Here is a 19955-nt window from a genome sequence, read left to right as displayed (position 1 = left end):
AGGGGACCTTTTTAAAATAAGAGTAGCGATGTGATTTGAGTTTGTTGTATTCGTTGTTTGTTTGTTTGTTTGTTTGTTTGTTTGTTTGTTTGTTTTGCACAAAACCTCCAGCAAAACATTATTTTGTAAATCAGTAAGTTTCCTAAAGAGGTGGGCTGTAATAAAATGGTTATACAAAATGACGTCTTATTTGATATAATTTCCACTTCAGGCAAGTAAACGCTGTGTTTCTTTGTATTTGAGAACTTTAACCAGTGAATAACATTTGCAGCTCTAAATAAAGGCCTACAATAAAATCCCTCAAACATACGTATTTTCTGTCTGTTTCGATTTGTACATCAAACCAGCCTCGAATTTGAATTAAACAACAAAGCTATTTTTCATACATTTACGCTTTTATTCTAAATATGTATAGGCCTATTCAATATATTACATGAGCTAATACATAAAAAACCGCACACTTGAGAAAATGCCATTTTCAAGGATTCGCCATGTTGTTCAGACCCCCATGTAACATATATCTTAGAACAGTTATCCTATACACGTTTTGTACGGAAATGTAGCTTTACTCCCCTTTGAATCAGAGTAAATTGGGACTTTTAGGTTTAAATTTATATGTATTTACTTCTACATCATTATTTATTTACGGTAACGTTTATTTAGGTACATGCTTTTTAATGCAGTGACTTATATTGTAAAATATTCAAACACAGCACTTCATCCATACATCCATACATGAATACATACATACATACATGAATACATACATACATACACGTGTATATTGTCTCAACCATTAAAGCTAACTCTGACCATGCAAAAACTAGGTCACCTAAAACACTTCGACAGTATTCAAAATATGAGATCATAAAAAACGGGAGTAATTTAACAGCTTTTTGTAGAACGGTGACCAGTTCCCATCAAGGACTAGAGTAAATGTGTTTTATTACCATAATTGTATAAGCTAATAATAATAATAATAATAATAATAATAATAATAATAATAATAATAATAATAATAATAATAATAAAAATAATGCGGCTGTCAAGCAGATATTAAACGAGATCTTTAGAAGTAAAATAAACTATTTTTTAAATTATAAAATTACTATAAAGTAATGTATGCTTTAATTCTTGTTTTAGAGAACTAGACTTTTTATATTTAGTGCAGGCCTACAAGGAAATGATTTGATATATAAAACAAACACGGGGAGGAATGTATTGTTTGTATTGTGTGGTGACAGGCGCGGTTCATCACAGAACTTGGAATTCCTGCCTTCTGTTAATTGTGACTCCCAGCAATTTGTCTAGATGCAAACATCTTTTTTACTGTTAGAATCGGTTACAAAACGAAGGCTTGTGTATGTTATTATTATTATTATTATTATTAGTAGTAGTAGTAGTAGTAGTAGTAGTAGTAGTAGTAGTAGTAGTAGTAGTAGTAGTAGTCGTTGTAGAAGTGTTCACAACTGTAACAAAAATATATATTATATTGACCGTACATAGATAATAGGTTATGATCAGAAACAAAGACATGTCCCTTGCCTTTAATTAAACTTAACGGGGACTCCAGCAATTAAATAGAACATACATTTCTCGCTGTATTGTTTTATTACTAATTTTATATAGTATCTTAAGTGTTTGGGTGTGATCAAAATAAAAAAGTATTTATAAAAAACTCCATCCTATAAGAAATAAAACCTACACATTCCAAAATACACATAGACACACGCGCGTGCAAACACCCCCCCCCCCCCACACACACACACGAACACACACACACACGAACCCCCCCCCCCACACACACACACACACGAAACCCCCCCCCCCCCCCACACACACACACACACGACCCCCCCCCACACACACACACACACGAACCCCCCCCCCCCCCACACACACACACACACGACCCCCCCCCCCCCCCCCCCACACACACACACACACACACCAACACACACACACGAACCCCCCCTCCACACACAAACATTATGCTGTACGGCTATCTGGATTATAAGCATAAGCATTTTGCATCTTGCTGTATGTATGTATGTATGTATGTATGTATGTATGTATGTATGTATGTATGTATGTATGTGTATTTCGTATATAGAAACATATAGCTATCACCATGGAACAGTGTATCCATTAGTAAACTGATAGATTTTTCCCATGCATATTTTAAATAGCTATACATTTTGTGCATGACAATAAAATCATTTCAAACCAGAGTGGTTCATGATATGGTCATAGTAATTTAAACATACACACACACACACATAACTGCTGTGGACTAGATACATATGCTTTAAATCATATGGTTTTATGCCTTACTACATAAATGCATTCATGCAAAATGTGTAGTTTTGGGTACTATGCAGATAGGTTTAAAACATAGACCTCTTTTACAGTCTCGTAGACTGTTTTGTCTTGATATAGAAACTAATCTTTGTTTTTTTTCAGAATGGCATTGGTTTGTATTGAAATAACAGCGAGTCTATAAATGCTAGCAAAGGCATAGCCACTGATATCAATGACACGGCATTGAACAACACAGACGCTTTAGGACCGAAGACCCACAGTGGTTCTCAAACGGCCATGTTGTTCACAGGATTGTCCTCTTGTGCCAGACAGCTCTCAAAAATGTATTTAAACTATGCAGCTTGAATCCGAAGATTTCAATAGGAGACCAAAAGAATTGGTTTTTACTTGATTTGACCACGTGGCTTGCTAAATAATTAATGCAGCACGTCCCCTAGAAACACGGCGTCGTCATTAATCGGCCAAGCAAAGGACTCTATCAGACCTGAGAACTGAAGAGATCCCAAGAATATAATATACACACGGTCCGATATTCTACGCTGCACTAGCCAGCTCTTTTGTATAGCATCTGAACAAATGGAAGCTTGGTAGGTAAACATTTAAGTTTCATTTTGAGTGAGATAGTAAATTATCTTAACTGTCACATAGGTGATAAATAGCGCCCTTTGAATCCTGCTCTGTGCTTCCATTAGGCAGTCTAGAGTTGTTATAGGCGGTTATAGTGACCTTTTTTATGCTTAAACATTTTTTGTGGGGGAATCGTGCGAAAGCATGACAAACAGAAAATGCAATATTGACAATAGATTGGAGGAATATATTCATACATGGGGCTTATAGTTGTAAATGTCTAATTATTGCTATAGTGTTTTGGTCTTGTGTTTTACTGCGAACAATACAGCCTGACAGGGAATCTATTGCTTTTTCCTGGAGTCTGTGAAGAAGGGCCTTAGTACCTTGGAAATTAGGGGTCATAAATTGTGTCTTGCTGAACCACTGACAGTGAAAAACGATTAAAATGCATCCCAGTCTTCAGGAAACCTTTTATATGCACACAATAATGCAAAAATACAATATTTAATACCTGTAGATAGGCTTGTAAAATGTACATCGAATGCAAATATAATTTTCTAAAACATTTATATATATATATATATATATATATATATATATATATATATATATATATATATATATATATATACACACACACACATATATACATATATATATATATATATATATGTATATATGTATGTATGTATATATATAGATCATCATATTTGATCGACGCAAGAATCATAGACAGAAATAAGTATTTTGAGAATGAATGTAATCAGTTGTAATTTATGGTACAAAACAGAATTAATGTTTTGATTTTCCTTTTTTTCGTTTCTTGTGTAAGACGAAACGCAAAGTTTGTGTTTAAATCCATGATGTTTAAAGCGATTGCGCATTCAACCAACCAATGTTTTGATAGTTGGCTTCAGGAAATAATGTTACCATATATTACATCTTTAAGTACAAAGACAATTCTAAAACAAATAACAATAACAATAATGATAATACTAATAACGCAATGATAGCAGCAAGACAACAAACAAATGCGCACGAAGACATTAATCACTAGTTCACTTTTTAAAAGGTAGTAAGAATCATTTGAGCAGGTTGACAGTTGCCGGCGTTGTTATAAATCACCCCGAGTAATTCCTAAAAGGGTGCGAGGCTGTTGGGGGCCGGGCGAACACTGTAAATCTTTCACTTTTTATTGCCCTATGAACATATGCTACGGTGGAAGAAGTCTTGCATCCTTAAAAAGACAAGTTCCCGCACAGAAAGATTCCTAGCATCGGCGAAGACGTCCTTCTTTTCCATCTCCTGTTCGGAATATGCGAGTTTCCTCAACAGATCTCTCTTTCTAATGTTAAGCTTACATTGAAAACAATGAACACCCAACAAAATGTTTCAGGAGTTTTTGTTTGTTTGTTTCCCTTGTTTTAAGATAAATATGTTTTACATTACAGTATTTGATAATGAGACGTTCCTTATTTCATACATTTGCGTGAGCCTCTTATGTTTTGTTTACTATATTAAAAAAAATACAATTCTTTTGCACAGTAATTAGGAACACAAATATACAGCATATTTATAACACTTTTTAAACATGTATTAAACATGTGCCACATTTTGTTGTTAGTGTTTGCTTTAGGTAAACAATGTAAGTAATGCTATGATACTATTTTTATCATTCTTATTCTTCTTTTAAATAACACATCTCTGAATTGCATTGCACGTGAATGATACAGGCACACTAAAAGAAAAAAAAAAACACACACAAACACACAAAAAATCAGCTTATTCAGATAACCGTGATACAATGCTTGTATGAAACCCTCGGGTCATATATTACTGTCAATACCCCTCTTTTAATTGTAGAGGATTTTAGGACACTTTGAATACTTTGATCAATAAGTGCGAGGAATAATATAAATCATTCACAAAGCCCAACTACAATATACATGTATTATTTATTTAAAACCTTAGACTAAAATAAGCCCTATTTTACAAAGTAAATGCAGTGCAATTATTTTATTTATTACTTTATTCGATGGATTTGACTATATTTCAAACCGGTAACGTCCAAATTGTACATAAAACTACAGTTGTTCAAAATTCAGTATTTCATGGTGGTAATAAAATACGAAAATAACAAGGTAGTAGGCTATCATTTTGTTATCAACAATCGCCGTGAATGCAGCTGCAGTGAATCCTCGCCGCTTCAGTCTCCTAGAAAATAAAACAAAAAATTATTATTACAATAAAATGAATGAATGGATACAAAAATGAAATAAAACAAAGAAAAAAAAAAGATTTCGCAAATCTAGAACCATTGCTCTTCAAAATACTGAAATCGGTAGCCTACAATGTCAGTTCCAGTGTTGGAAAATATCACAGTAATATCAAAGTAATTCCTTAAATGGCAAACCGGCTTATATGCTTTTTATTTTGGTTTGAAAGTCCCAATACAGTTTTATTTGTAACGTTTGAAAAACGTGTTTCACTCCTTTTTAAATTATTGTTTTTGAAAAGGACTTTGTATTTTAAAGTGTCCACATCACAATTCGAGATCATGTCCAAAGGGAAAGCACTATAAATCGAAATCGCCCGTTTAGTATAAACCATTTTCGTTAAGAACATAATATTTTATTTGAGGGTGCAGATGCTTTTTTTGTGTGTGCTGAGCTGCACTAACTGTAACTTTTTTTCACAGTGTATTACTTTTTAAAGGGAAACATGATAAAAACCCACAATACATATATACACAGTAACCCGAAGGAGCTTCCTTATAAAAATTGCGTTGTGATGTAGGGCTTTGTTGGAGTTCCTGCCTCAATCAGAACAATCTGGTATAGAGATCACGTGAACAAATATGCTTGTATTTTAAGGCAGCGCCTTTATTTGTCATTATAAAAGGTTTCCGATACAGTACCAAAATCATAATTTGTGACATTAAAAAGTATACCTGGTGCTGTAAACTCCGTTTATCCCTAAGTGGTTGATTGCACGCAATATTTTAGAACAAGGGTACAAAACTGCATTCGCTTTTTTATTGGTAGTTGGGTCTGAGTCTCTTTCCATTCTATCGGGAATACTGTCTGCATTGGTATATGGAAATGTCTGTAAAACCGCAAGATCGGGTTTAGGACAGTATTGTCTGCAGACAAAGGGTGAAGGATATATTCTAGAGACTGCAGGCGAAGAAATTGAGACTGAGAAGCACAGGTTTATGATAAATTGATACACAGGTAAGCAATTGCATGGCAAAATGCAACCTTTAACCATAATGAGGAGGATATAAATATGATTTATTCCATTTAAAGGTGTGATCTTTATTAACGTCGCTTTTGCCAGCATAGCCAAGGAAACATATATGAAAACAAAACATGATAATGTATAGGCAGAGTTTATCATTTTTAGCAACCTGGGCACTTTCAAAAGGTTAGACTGGACTTATGTCCTACACACTCATTTTGATGTCGATTTTCAGCTGGTTTTGCAGTTTAGTTAAAATAAATAAATAAACGAAATAAAAATGGAAGAAAGAACCAATAGAACTTTTCACGGTGTCATATAAAAAGTTAGATCGTAAATCACATTAATTTGTTGTCTTATCGTCAAAGTGTAGTTGCGGTTGATTTATGTGATTTTAAGATATACGGCTATGTAAACTATGGACTAACCTACCATATATGTAAATCATTTTCTGTTAAAATTATTATTATTATTATTATTATTATTATTATTATTATTATTATTATTATTATTATTATTATTTATCTATTTATTTATCTATTTATTTTTTATTTTTTTTATTACATTTGTTAATCATTTTATCGTTTTATTTTTAGGTACTTTTCTTGTTTTTAACAAATATATATCAAATAATGTAATACACACATCTCTGATGGTGTTAATAATTAAGGGATAGAAAATAAACCTTGCGCTTCCTGAAAACATCTGACATTTTGACGATATTTAGACAAAACATTTTTAATTAATCATTTAGGTATCTATTGTGATTTCCTGGCTTCAATTGACATGATGTATTTTTATAACTGAAATATAAACTGATTTTGGTTGCATGGTGTTTTTTCTTTCTTTTTTTTCAGTTGGTCTTACAAATAAGTACAGGTCTTTAGATAATCAACCAAAACTGAAGCTTTATTTTCTCCAGCGTCTAAGCGACCGACTCTTTGGAATTTGATGTTACAGATTAACCGAGTTTTTATATTCTTTGTCGTCGCCTTTCTGTTCTTTCGCTTTTCAGGAGCCTACGTTTGAGAACTTTAATTGGATTGAACAACATATGTTACATTTATTCAATAAAACCAGACCAGTACCTGGCATGTTAAGCAGTTATTATATTGGCAGACTGCTAATCCCTTGTTTTCTTGAAGGGTAATATTAACTTACATTTTAATAATTCTTCCACCGCGTTCTGTTTGAGTTGGATAATAACATGGGAAATAAGTTGTACTGTACTGAAAGCATGGTGTGCTTCGTTTCGGTAGAAAGTCAGAAGCTTTGGACATTTTTCATAGTAATATAGCTTCAAGCTACTGGCCTGCCAAGTTAGCAAACTGAATCCAATTATAGAGAGCAGCATTTCATTTGGCTGGAAAGATACTCTTACTTATAACTTCACCTCAAAAAATGTTGCAACACCTTCCCCGGTCCCAAACCTAAATAATATCTATTAAGAGATTGTATTTTTTTTTTTTTATGAACTTAAATCCTATTTCAGGATCAACATTACTACCGGTATACCAGCAACAGACATATGCTAAAGAGTTTAAACTGCCTAGACCTCAATAACTCTAACAATATCATAACTGTTACCTCATTTACAATTAATATTTACACTTATTTGAGAGAGAGGTACGGATTAAAGAGAACATGGAGGAGAGAGAGAGAGAGAGAGAGAGAGAGAGAGAGAGAGAGAGAGAGAGAGAGAGAGAGAGAGAGAGAGAGAGAGAGAGAAAGGGTGTTTGGGGAGCAGTTTCTGGAGTAGCTAATAACACAACCTATTATGTTAATATAGTTAAGAACTTACCGTGATGATAATGCGTGGGCAACAAACGTTGTTCTGGAAAATCAGCGCACGTCAGGAACTATTTAAAACAAACTGTAGCAAGCGCGTGCGTTCTTCTTGACCACCAGTGTCTTACTAGATAGATGTATTAAACGTATGTTTATCCCTAGTAAAAATAAATAAATAAATATATATATATATCTATAAAAAAAATTGAAAAGCTATTAAACTGACGTATGACCACGTGAATACATTAAACAGCACATTAATGTAGCAGGCCTTGAACCGCAGACCTTATGGCTCACAGCAGTTCATCTCTCATCTTTCCAACTTGAGGGTTAGTATGACCATCTTGTGGAAACTAGTTTTTAAATGCTGTACCTTGAGGGCAGGGTAAGAATACACAAGGCAGTGCTGAAAAGTTTTGCGAAGGTTTGCATTGTGACTTATTTGAAGCGCTTCCGTTCGTTGTTCATTAAACGGTGAGTTATTGCTGAACATGCCAAAGGTCACGAAAAAGGCTTATGACTGCTAAATATTGTCGGTTTAATGGCCTACTATCCTTTGTGCAGGTTTGCTTCTGCCATTTGTATTATTTCTACGAAATGTATTGCTCAGATTAAAGCACTAGCACCAACTTGTTTCAATTATCCCATACATTTCCTGGATAATTTCCCATCTTTGCAAATGCTCCTGATTAACTTTCATTAAGGAAATAACCGAAAGAAAATGTATCTGTTGTTGCCAGTAACAATTTGTTATGACGTAGTGACATGAAAATAAAATGAGCGAGAGTTCTAAGTATATGCATCAAAAACACACCCGCCATTGTAATAACCTACATTGTTTATGAGTTATGGCTGATGGCGCCTGGCCGTTCAAACACATCCGTATTGTTCTTTTGGTTCGTTTCGTTTCTGCTACTTACACAGGGCTACAAATATCACTTCAATATGAATTACATTTGACTACTGAATACAGTCTGTGAATCTCATTCATAATTTTGAATATCATTTTGTTTTCTTTTTACTGGACACCTGTAAATAGCCTACACTTGAGTTCTAAGTGCTCAGTTTAAGTTAAATACTTAATTACTTTTAAAATACAAAAAGAAAAGTGTGTGCAAAAGACAATACGCGTCATTATATACGAAAAAAGGAAAAACACAAATATACCATCGTATACAACATATTACAAATGAGTTTCAATATTGTGTAAGATGCAGAGAGTTGGTTTTAAACAGCATACATTTTGTGTTTCATGTGTTGATAACATTTGTTTCGTCTTCCAGGGCCAAGTTGGTGGGATCCCAGTAATGAGAGAACTTTGAAAAAGAAAAAGAACCCCCCCCTCTACAATAAGCAATTCTGGGGTAAGAGTTGATGCGTTAAGAAGTAAGAAGTATTACTATACATGCCGTACATTCACAAAATCATTGCAAACACATGTTTGTGAGTAAACCCACACCATTTTAATAAAACAATATGCATTTCAAACACAACGTTATTCTCAGAAGCTGAATATTATATGTGAAGAATATTTATTGTCTATGGTCGAGCTTAATACTTACGACTACTACGACTACTACTGCTACTACTACTACTACTACTACGACTACTACTATTACTAGTAATAATAATAATAATAATAATAATAATAATAATAATAATAATAATAATAATAATAATAATAACTACATTTCATTGCAATATATTTCATGTTACCGACACCGTTGTATCTGTTACAACAAATGGCTATCTTACGTAACATCCGGGTTATATCTTTGAATCCTTGGGTATTTATCTGCATTTACAACACAGGTTGTCAAAATGCGTATCCTTAATCCCAAGTGGAATAATCAAAACCGCAACAACGAAATCGCCCTATATGCGTAAAGAACGTTTTACATTAAATATCTGTCACAAATACTAGTGTATTGAGAAAATTGCAAGCTGGGGTTTTTAATGCTTTAATTTGCGTGGTCTTATTAGGAAAAAGAAGATTTGTAAAAACAAAAAAGAAGTGCTGAAATACCCAAAGGCTTAAAACCTATTACGCATGTTACACTGGTCCCTATTACATATCCTTCCAGCATTTTAGGCCACACATACATGTGCCTCCATAGCGAGACAGACGAGCGGAGTACCAGCATTTCTTAAGAAGTCTTCACAGGCAAATAATATTCACGGTATTTAGAAATAAATTAACATTGTCCATTTCATCCCATGGTTTGTTCACGCCACAATTCTGTCCAGATTTTTGCCAACAGTTGGATAATCCTTCGGGTTTAAACTCTTTCGTGTTTCCTTCTTCTGGGTATTTGTTTATTATCTTAGCACGAGACGCTTCTGACGAAAAACTGCAAGAGCTGGGTTAGGAAACAGACACTCATAGAGCTGTTTGTGGGATTTATATAAACGTCCCTTCCAGTCTGTTAAATGAGAACTTGCGGAGTAGGGGATTCTTTTGCTGGTCTTCCTCCTACGCTCAGTCTGTTTTACACTTCTGAAGATAGCTAGTCTTGGAAAGTGTATTTCTTTTCATTCCTTAGTCAAGCTTTTAAGACCACGGTGCTAGCAGTCATAAATTTTGTTGCAGCCCACACTGACAGGTGCATTGCTATGCACTGCCAGGGATTAGGCTTAATAACTACTGTATTTGGCTGCCCACTCATAAAAACCTAATTCACTTTTATATTATATTAGGTATTGATTTTAAAAGAGAGCATGCAATAGAAACAGCTGTCAATAAAAGGCCAATAACACAACAGCTGGCTATATGTGATATTGTGTTGCACTTAGAACATTGCACTCTATAAATAAAACCCTTAACATCTACAGATTTTAGCAGCCATTGTTTGATGCTCTTGGTTGGACTGTGTGCACAATTGCGTTGGGATTAGCATATCGTAGGGACCCTCCCATCTCTTATTTGCATTAGGCCTACTGAAAATAGTCATTGTACTCTAACCAAAATCTCTATTAGGAATCAACAATTTTACACGGATTGCCTATATGCTATAAGACCTAAAATGTAAAAAAAAAAGGTCAAATAATCACACCGTTTCCACTATATATCAGTAACACGCTGTTGCACTCACAGACTATTGCCGTTTTGAGTTTCTTCTTTAGGCCTACCTATTACATTTCCGCACAAAAAAAGAAAGAAAGAACAAAATGATAAGCTAAGAAAGATATGCAAGATGGTCCTAGAAACATTTGACCATTGTCCAAGTGATTTATGGACCATGTCTGTTTTTTAAGGTTCAAACAGAGTTCACAAGCATGTGCTACATCTGAACAAAAACGGGCCCCAGTTTCTTACAGAAATAATCAATGATTTTTGTCTTTGTTCTAACGATGTATATGCTTATATATTGTGGATGCTAAGATCCAATTAAACGCCCATCAATGTTTCTGTACATTACGAAAATCTAAACAGGGAATACGTAGATACCACTAATTAACCCACGCGTTAGCCAATAAATCAAGGACTAGCCGTCTGACCCGAAATTGCCATAAGCAAATGATTTGTCTAGTATAATTGGTTTGGAATACACGTTAAATATAAAAGGGAAAGACTGGTAAACTCGTCTGAGTCTAAAATTTCAGTCTGTTAAAAGACTGAAATGTATTTATACACTATAATTTAAGTGTAGCGTGTCCTTTTGAAAACAAACACAAAATAGACAAATTAAAAAAAGCACACAACAAACAAACAGAAATGCCAAGATCGGTGTAAATTTAAACCTACTTTGATAAAGTAGTACAAATTGGGTTATTAAAATGGCTTGGCAATTTACATCAGCTTATTATTATTATTATTATTATTATTATTATTATTATTATTATTATTATTATTATTATTATTATTATTATTATTATTATTAATAATAATAAAATATTGCTATCCCCCTCCCCTTCTCTCTCTCTCTCTCTCTCTCTCTCTCTCTCTCTCTCTCTCCCTCTCTCTCTCTCTCTCTCTCTCTCTCTCTCTCTCTCCCTCTTTCTCTCTCATTCCCATTCTCTCTCTTTTTTTTGCTTTAGGCTTACTCATGACATCCATTGTGCATGTGGTATTGTAGAAGAAATAGTGGGGCTTAAAGTGCTGATTGAAGCATTTTCCTGATTGTTTCTACACAAAGGAGATTTTAAAGAGCCAAGTTATACTTTAACTGTTTTGCTTCTGTGGTGCCTAGAGAAAGGGGAAAGGTTGCGTGATCTGAACCTTCCATATGCCGAAGAAACAAAACCAAGAAAAGTAAAAGTAAAACATCGTTTATTTTTCTGATAGGCTCAATCCATCACGTCTTTAACCAGTGTGTGAATAAGTGAAAATGAAAAGTGCTTCATTTGTGTACCGAATGTCCAACAGTCATTTAGACTCGTGAAGTATTGCTTATTCACGTTGCTTGCAGTTATTGTTATATATCTATAACTAATTAATGTAATATTTCTTGGAACATAATGGGAACATAATGAGATTTGAATCACAGGGTTCAAACAAAAACAAACAAACAAATAAATAAACACAAATATTATAAATAAGATATGCATTTTATTTTGGTTAACAAGCCAAGTATTTTTGAAGCTTGAGATTATAGGACTTCTTCCTTACAAATAACTGTTTTTAATTTTAAATATGGGTCAACATATGATTAGATGACCTCGTAGTAGTAGTCGTAGTAGTAGTAGTAGTCGTCGTCGTAGTAGTAATAATAATAGTATTTAATAATAGTATTTTTTTACATCGTGTATTTACTTATATAAATGAACACGCGTAAAATGTGTAAAACTATAATACATTATTAAGCATTTCCTCACACAGACTGAAGAACCGAATATTTCAAATACCTTTTCAGACTCACAGTTTAAATAACATTTTGCATTCCACAGAATTTACATAATGCACGTTTTCATATTTTTCACACTAATATGTTCAGTGAAACTTAGAACGTGTCTTTGTTGTCTTACACCTACAGGTCAGAAGCACAACAAAGACTGGAAGATTCTCCCCACGTGACATAAAACAGTCAATGCTATTGGATAAGGCCCTATCCCTTTGAGAAAACACAATGCAGAAAGCCGCCTACTATGACAATTCTGGACTTTTTGGGGGCTATTCTTACACTAAATCTGATGCATACAGTTACAATTCTACACACCAACCGTACCCACCATCCGCTATTGAGAACGATTTTCAGAGTTCGGTATGTACCGGCACTATACAAACACCAACTATTAGACCCCCCAGCCACAAATCCAGTGACATAAATGGCAGCTGCATGCGAACAAGTGGCAGCCAGGGTAGTAGCCAACCAGCTAACATCAGTGAACAGCAGCAAGCACCTCCTCTGCCAGCATCTTCTCCTAACTCAAGTAGTACTTCAACACAGAAAAAAAAGTCTGCCTCCAACTCTTCAGTCAACTCTACCACCCCGGTTATTACAAAGCAAATATTCCCGTGGATGAAGGAGTCCCGACAAAACTCAAAACAGAAAAGTAACTGCACCGCTGCACAAGGTACGGTATATCGTCACGATTCTTTCATTTTTTTTTCTTACTAGGCTGCTTGATTTTGTTGTTTGCTGAAGAAGAAAAAAATAACACTTTCCCATAGGCTATACAGGAATGCTTCAAATAAATGCAGGAGGTATGGGCAAATCGAAATATAGGCCTACATTTTGTATGAGACTAGCGTAACAATTCTTAAATGTATCTATGTATGTATTTATGTATTTGCGTGCAATACTATCGACTGTCCACTATATACATTTGTTTTAAAACCGCTTCTCAAGTTAAATCTAGGAAATATATTCGAATTATACCCGAGATTATCCTCGGGGTGCAATAATATAGTCATTGGTATGTTATAACAGGCAGGAGCCTTATTGCATGAAAAGGTCACTTGAACATATTCCACTTCAGAAGGAAAATCGGTAAATATTCTGGACCAAAGTCCATATTCATTAATAAAAGCTTAGGAATTGTTCAGCCCTCTGAAGCAGAAACGAACGAGAAAAACTCTTCCAATAGCGTTGACAACAAAATAAGATCGTCTTATTAAGTAAGTGTCCTCTAAAACAGTAGGGAAATAGTCCAGAACTGCTATTTCGCAACAGGGTCACAGTACAGTTCCAAATGTTAAAGAAAGCTATTGCACATCTTACAATGTGTATCAGCAGAACCCGAAAAAAACAACGTGGTTTTACATAGTATATACACCTTTGAGAGAGAGAGAGAGAGAGAGAGAGAGAGAGAGAGAGAGAGAGAGAGAGAGAGAGAGAGAGAGAGAGAGAGAGAGAGAGAGAGAGAGAGAGAGAGAGAGAGAGTACAAATAAACAACATATAAGGTTGGATACACTTTATAAACACATGAGTATACGGGCTTTGGATGAAACAATGTTCGTTTGTCACCTGTTTCATGTCGTTTATAAATTGCTTTATCTGTTTTATGCAAATCTGTAACTCATTTTTAAAAACCGTTTTTGGAACGTTTTAATGATATTTTACCAGTAGCTTCAATATGATTAAGTCCAATACCATAATATAGGCTACATCATTTACTGTATTACTAGTGAAAGAAAGACGTAATATTTCCGAACATTTCTTTAAGTTGTTATTATTAATATAAAAAAAAAGAAAAAAAAAGATGGCCAGGAGAAATAGTAATGCCTGACAAAAGACACTTATTGCATTTGTTATGTATAATAGAATTATGCAGCCACTGTAGGCGTTGGTGCTTTTATTGGCGCTCTGTTCAATTGAATGGTTTAAGTGTCTGTGTGTGTGCTTCTATAGCGAAATGGGATTCACGGTTTACATTATTAAGGTCTGAAATGTATATACTGGGATATATATTTGTATACATTTATCATCTTTATTAGGTTAAGGTAACGATACAAGGCACCGTTATTGAATTTTATGGTAACGATGTCATCTTGTCATTTTTCTTTTCTTTTGAAGCAGGGGATACTTGTGATGACAAAAGTCCACAAGGGCCAGCATCAAAGAGAGTCCGTACTGCCTATACCAGCGCCCAGCTTGTAGAACTGGAGAAGGAGTTCCATTTTAACCGCTATCTGTGTCGTCCCCGCAGAGTCGAGATGGCCAATTTATTGAACCTCACAGAGCGTCAAATAAAGATCTGGTTTCAAAACAGGAGGATGAAGTACAAAAAAGATCAGAAAGCCAAGGGGATAATGCACTCTCCCATTGGACAATCCCCAGACAGAAGCCCGCCATTAAGTGGCCCAAATCATATTGGATATTCAAGCCAGATCCCAAATGTAAACAGTCTTAACTATGATGCTCATTCCCCAACATCATTCGCTAAGCCACATCAAAATATGTATGGCTTGGCAGCTTATACAGCACCATTAGGTAGCTGCCTCCCACAGCAGAAGAGGTACCCAGGATCAGAATATGAACATCATACCATGCAAGGCAATGGGGGCTTTGCCAATCCTAATTTGCAAGGCAGCCCTGTGTATGTTGGAGGGAATTTTGTTGATTCTATGCCAGCCTCGGGTCCTATGTTCAACCTTGGCCATCTCCCTCATCCTTCATCCGCTAGCGTGGACTACAGCTGCGCTGCTCAGATCCCTGGTAACCACCACCACGGACCTTGTGACCCCCATCCTACATATACAGATCTGACTTCTCATCACACATCTCAGGGAAGGATTCAGGAAGCACCTAAACTTACGCATCTGTAGTGGAGTGTCATTGTTGTGAAACGGCGTCCTCGCTTTGTATTACCTCACTATAATATGAAGTACTTTTTAATTAAGCTCATAGAGAAAGGACTGTATTAGTATTACATTTTCTAACAGCTGTGTTCCTTTTTGAGACTAATCGGCACCAGTTAAGGGATATTCTTGACAGCTGTTTTGCATATTGAAGTGCAATGCACAATGTAAACTTAAGGACTGAACATTTGATAACGTTTTACTTGAAGGTAAGTCCTGTAGATATGTCAGTATTAGCAACCCGATATAATGGGCTGTTTTTGTACAAAAAAAACTCTATTACGTGATGTTTTTGTCTGCATTTGGTCTCACTTCGAAGAGCTTAATTTGTGTATTTTTTTCAAGAATGTATGAAATGCATTAAACTCGATTATATATGTATTTATTATTTTAAACAAGAAATTATGTACCACGTATTATTTATATTCGTCTTAGTGTATTTATGTGAACATTTGTAGAACTTATGCAACATGCCTTGGACAGATTAATTAATGTCCTTTGCCATTATATTCCTCTTCTTTAGTGAAATGGTTTGAAATAGGTGAGAGAATAGTTTAAAGCAATTGTAAAAGTGGCTGGTGTTTGTAGTTTATGTAAGGGTTAATTCTGGCAGCAATCTGTAAGTCATTATTATAGTAAAACTGAAATGTGACATTACACAATAGACTATGTTCATTTGTTTTAATACATTATATAAATTGTCTGGTACTATTTGAAAACATACTTAGAATTTGTCTCTGAACTGGTCCTTTCTTTTTTAAAGTATGCAGTACACCAGCATGTCATTTTACATGTCTCTGTAAAAGTTACCTCAGATTAATTTGTTACTTTATGAAGTATACTTTTAATGCATACATCGATTGAACACCCTAATGATAATGTTCTATTTTAATGTGTTAAGCCTTTTTTTTTTTTTTTGTAAATAAAGTGTTAACAGAATTTGCAGAAGGGTTTCCTTTATTTCTATATTGTAGTTTGAAATTGAGGTAGACCTTTACATGGGTTAAGCTGCTATTTTATATTTGTTGTCACCTTAATTGATAACAGCGAGTATGTATTCGTTTTTCTCTCACAATACTACAAAACGCCATCTTGAAATGGGAAACACATTTTAAAAACTGTGTAAAATAAAGGACTACAATTTAAGATTTTTAAATTCCCAATTTCTAAAAAAAAAAAAAAAAAAAATGAAAAATGGTAGATATTTAATGATGAAACACGGGAAATTTGGTCGACATTTAAGCAAAAATGTCTTCCTCTGGTACTGCTCCAGTGCCCCCCACGCAACCACGCAAAGCAGTTGCCTTACCAAAAGCTAAAACTCCCACACATCTTTCAACAATACAATTTCACAGACAAAAGAATGCATTAAATCTTAAACGTGAGAAAATCAAACAATAACGAGATATTTGCCATGTTTAATGACTATCAACTCTTAACAAGGACTATATAGATAGATAGATAGATAGATAGATAGATAGATAGATAGATAGATAGATAGATAGATGCTGATATACCGTTGTTGGTGTAGAATACTCAAATTCAGTTGTTTACCGTATCGAAAGACACTGAATAAATCTGTTCGAGGCCCAGCGCCAACCCAAATCCAGCGTTTAGCTGAACCCACAGCTTCAGTGCATTCTTTTTGTAGACTGACCGGTGACAACGCATAAGATTAATTTATTGTGTATTTCTTCCTTTACCATGCAAATAAACATTTGTGATTGATTGAAGATCACGTTCCATTGAGACCACGTATTTTTAACACCTTCTTCGACCTTTGCTTACAATTAACAAGCTTCAGACTGTAAATAAAAATAAAGAATAACAATTTGATTTGTCGAATTCTTTCAGAAAGCTAGGGTTTGTATTCTCACCCATGTCATTGGTCCACTGGATCATGTGACAGTAAATTCATCCTCAGCTCAACCTTGTCCCTGTGAATTCAATAGACACATACTTTAATAAGTGCTATAGCTGCTAAACCGTTTTATAATATATTTTTATATACAATTTGAAATATACTTCCTATAATATTTTGTAAGAAAATTCCTAAAACGCCCGAGTAAGCAAAGATGAACAGCGGGTTTGATAGAGAGGTTGGATTTATCAACAGCGAGCCGTCCTTAGCGGAGTGCCTTACATCCTTTCCTCCTCTTGGTGAGACATTTCAAAGTTCATCAATCAAAAACTCGTCGCTTTCAGATTCGACACTGATTCCTCCTCCCTTTGAACACGGCATTCTGAACTCTGGAAACACATTTCAAAAGGAGAGAACGCAAACTTCGCAAGATATTGACAGAGCAGTCTTAGGGAGCAAACCTTTGGAATACCCATGGATGAAAGAGAAGAAAACACATAAAAAGAAAAGGCATGCTCCGCCAGCCACATTTTCCTCTGGATCTTCCAATGAAGGTCAGTGTAAATGCAGTTAAAAACGTTATTATTCAAGTTGTATACATGGAAGAGATATCATTAAAATGGAGCAAGAACTGATATGATAATTCATTTATTTTGATTTAAGCAATACAAAAAAAAAAAAGAAATTTGTCAACACCTCATTTACGTTTACATTATTGCAATTCTCGTATGATCCTGCACCTATCGAACAATGGCTGGTAAACGTTGTATTGAGGTCGGATTAGGTGCATGGATACCCTTGTACTAGTATGCTATGCCATTTTGTATGGTGCTCAAAGGCAGGCGGCCATTTTAATACACTCATTTCATATATTTAATCTATTCATCTTTTTTATTTAGATAACGAAGAATTTCAGGAAAACTGCACTGGTGACCTATTTGACAACTCGAGAAGACTACGCACAACCTATACCAATACCCAGCTTTTGGAATTAGAAAAAGAATTCCATTATAACAGGTACCTCTGCAGACCAAGGAGAGTAGAAATCGCAGCTCTTTTAGATTTGACTGAAAGACAAGTCAAAGTGTGGTTCCAAAACAGGCGTATGAAACTTAAAAGGCAATCTCGGTTTAAAGCAGGGAAGACACCGCTATGTAAAGGGATTAGAGAAAGCAAGTGTGTTAATAACGCCTTTATTACTGGAGGCTCGCAAACAATGATGGACCTGGACGCTTTAAAGACTCTAGAGTCTGAAAATACTGAAACAGATGCATCAAACCCTTACCATGAAAATATACTGAAAGAACCTGCTCCCATTCAGGGAAACGCAAACCATGACGACTTCCATAATTCCAATGAAACTGACTGTTCGCTGACTAATCCAAGGACTTTCTCATCTGCCACCGATGGTTCAGAAAGTTTTAATATGACAACATTAGAGGATTTAGATACTATTTCAATCGATCCTTTTACAATAGATTTACCTAAGCTGTCAATACTTGACAATGACACAACGGACATTCCTTCTGACACCTTTAACTTTTTGGTTGAAAATATTTGCACAACAGATTTTCAACAGTTGCCATTTTAATGTTTATTATACAATGTATGTCAATGTGCTCCAAAATAAATATGACAAGATGCATCACCCGTTTTTTGTTCTCTTTATTAGACAAAGCAACAGCAAGCTCTTTGTTCAATAAAACAAGACTTTACATTAAATAGATATGTGAAATAATACATATTGAAATGAACACAAAAATACATATAACTATAAGTTTAGGCCCACATATCTATACATTATTAATAACAGACAAAGACTCCATACAATACTAACACTAAAAGACCCCAAATCTCATTGCATCTATTTTGTTAATTTGTATTCAAGGAAATACATACACGTGTATACATACACACTCTCCATTTTATATTATTGACCATGTGCCTTAATTGTGCGTATCATATTAATAAAACAAGTATTTTATCTTTATTGCACGACATTTTTATTTAAGGCTTGGGTATAAATATGAAGAAAAAAAGTTAAAACGAAATTTAAAAATATGCTTACTCTTTATTAGCATGCTTAAATTAAAATTATGCATTTAGGAATGCAAAGGCTATAAATATATTTAAAACAACATTGTATTCATTTTCATTACTCTGTTTGAATTATGTTCAGTATATTTAACGTCACCATCAACATGGCGCCTTAGTTATTCAATCGTCCTTATAAAGTCAAAGGGACTTGAACACTTTAATACCTGGTTGCATCTTTTGACTATTTGAGTCCTATAAAAGTTGTTCTTCCAAAATCGTAGATATATTTTTGTTATGTGCTGCATTATATTGCTGATAAAATGTGTTCAACATTTTTCAGCATTTCACTTGCAAAATATAGTGCAGCTAAAAGCATACGGGCGGATATTTTGTAT

At 34.6% G+C, this 19955-nt stretch overlaps 2 protein-coding genes across 8 annotated transcripts in view; both read left to right on the top strand.

Annotated features, from left to right (window-relative positions):
* The window catches only part of LOC117426769 (homeobox protein Hox-D3a-like), a 29919-nt gene extending 13354 nt beyond the window's left edge, over positions 1-16565 (top strand). For 2 of the 7 annotated variants that reach the window (XM_059033662.1, XM_034044731.3), the window contains exons 2-4: positions 9204-9284; positions 12894-13434; positions 14878-16564. In XM_059033662.1, coding sequence (XP_058889645.1) covers positions 12987-13434; positions 14878-15629 — 1200 coding nt within the window. In that variant the 5' untranslated portion in view covers positions 9204-9284; positions 12894-12986 and the 3' untranslated portion in view covers positions 15630-16564. Of the gene's footprint in view, positions 1-2560; positions 2910-5102; positions 6126-9203; positions 9307-12893; positions 13435-14877 lie in introns of those variants that run through there. The other 5 variants (XM_034044730.3, XM_034044729.3, XM_059033663.1 and 2 more) reach the window with 5 other exon arrangements.
* A 176-nt stretch (positions 16566-16741) lies between these two features.
* LOC117426770 (homeobox protein Hox-A2-like) lies at positions 16742-19186 on the top strand. The gene is made up of 2 exons (XM_034044733.2): positions 16742-18077; positions 18423-19186. The coding sequence occupies exons 1-2, from the start codon at positions 17738-17740 to the stop codon at positions 19112-19114; spliced, it is 1032 nt and encodes a 343-aa protein (XP_033900624.1). The 5' UTR covers positions 16742-17737; the 3' UTR covers positions 19115-19186.
* Positions 19187-19955: the final 769 nt, after the last annotated feature.

Source organism: Acipenser ruthenus, chromosome 11, assembly GCF_902713425.1.
Source record: "Acipenser ruthenus chromosome 11, fAciRut3.2 maternal haplotype, whole genome shotgun sequence".
Taxonomy (NCBI): Eukaryota; Metazoa; Chordata; class Actinopteri; order Acipenseriformes; family Acipenseridae; genus Acipenser; species Acipenser ruthenus.
Note: the sequence above shows the minus strand (reverse complement) of the source record. Positions and strands in the feature narration are given on the sequence as shown.

What these genes read in the sequence shown, in the direction of transcription:
- LOC117426770 (XM_034044733.2), top strand. Translation starts at nt 17,738, where the DNA reads ATGAACAGCGGGTTTGATAGAGAGGTTGGATTTATCAACAGCGAGCCG. An exon ending in CTCTGGATCTTCCAATGAAG is followed by an intron (nt 18,078 to 18,422) that starts GTCAGTGTAAAT and finishes TTTTTTATTTAG; the next exon opens with ATAACGAAGAATTTCAGGAA.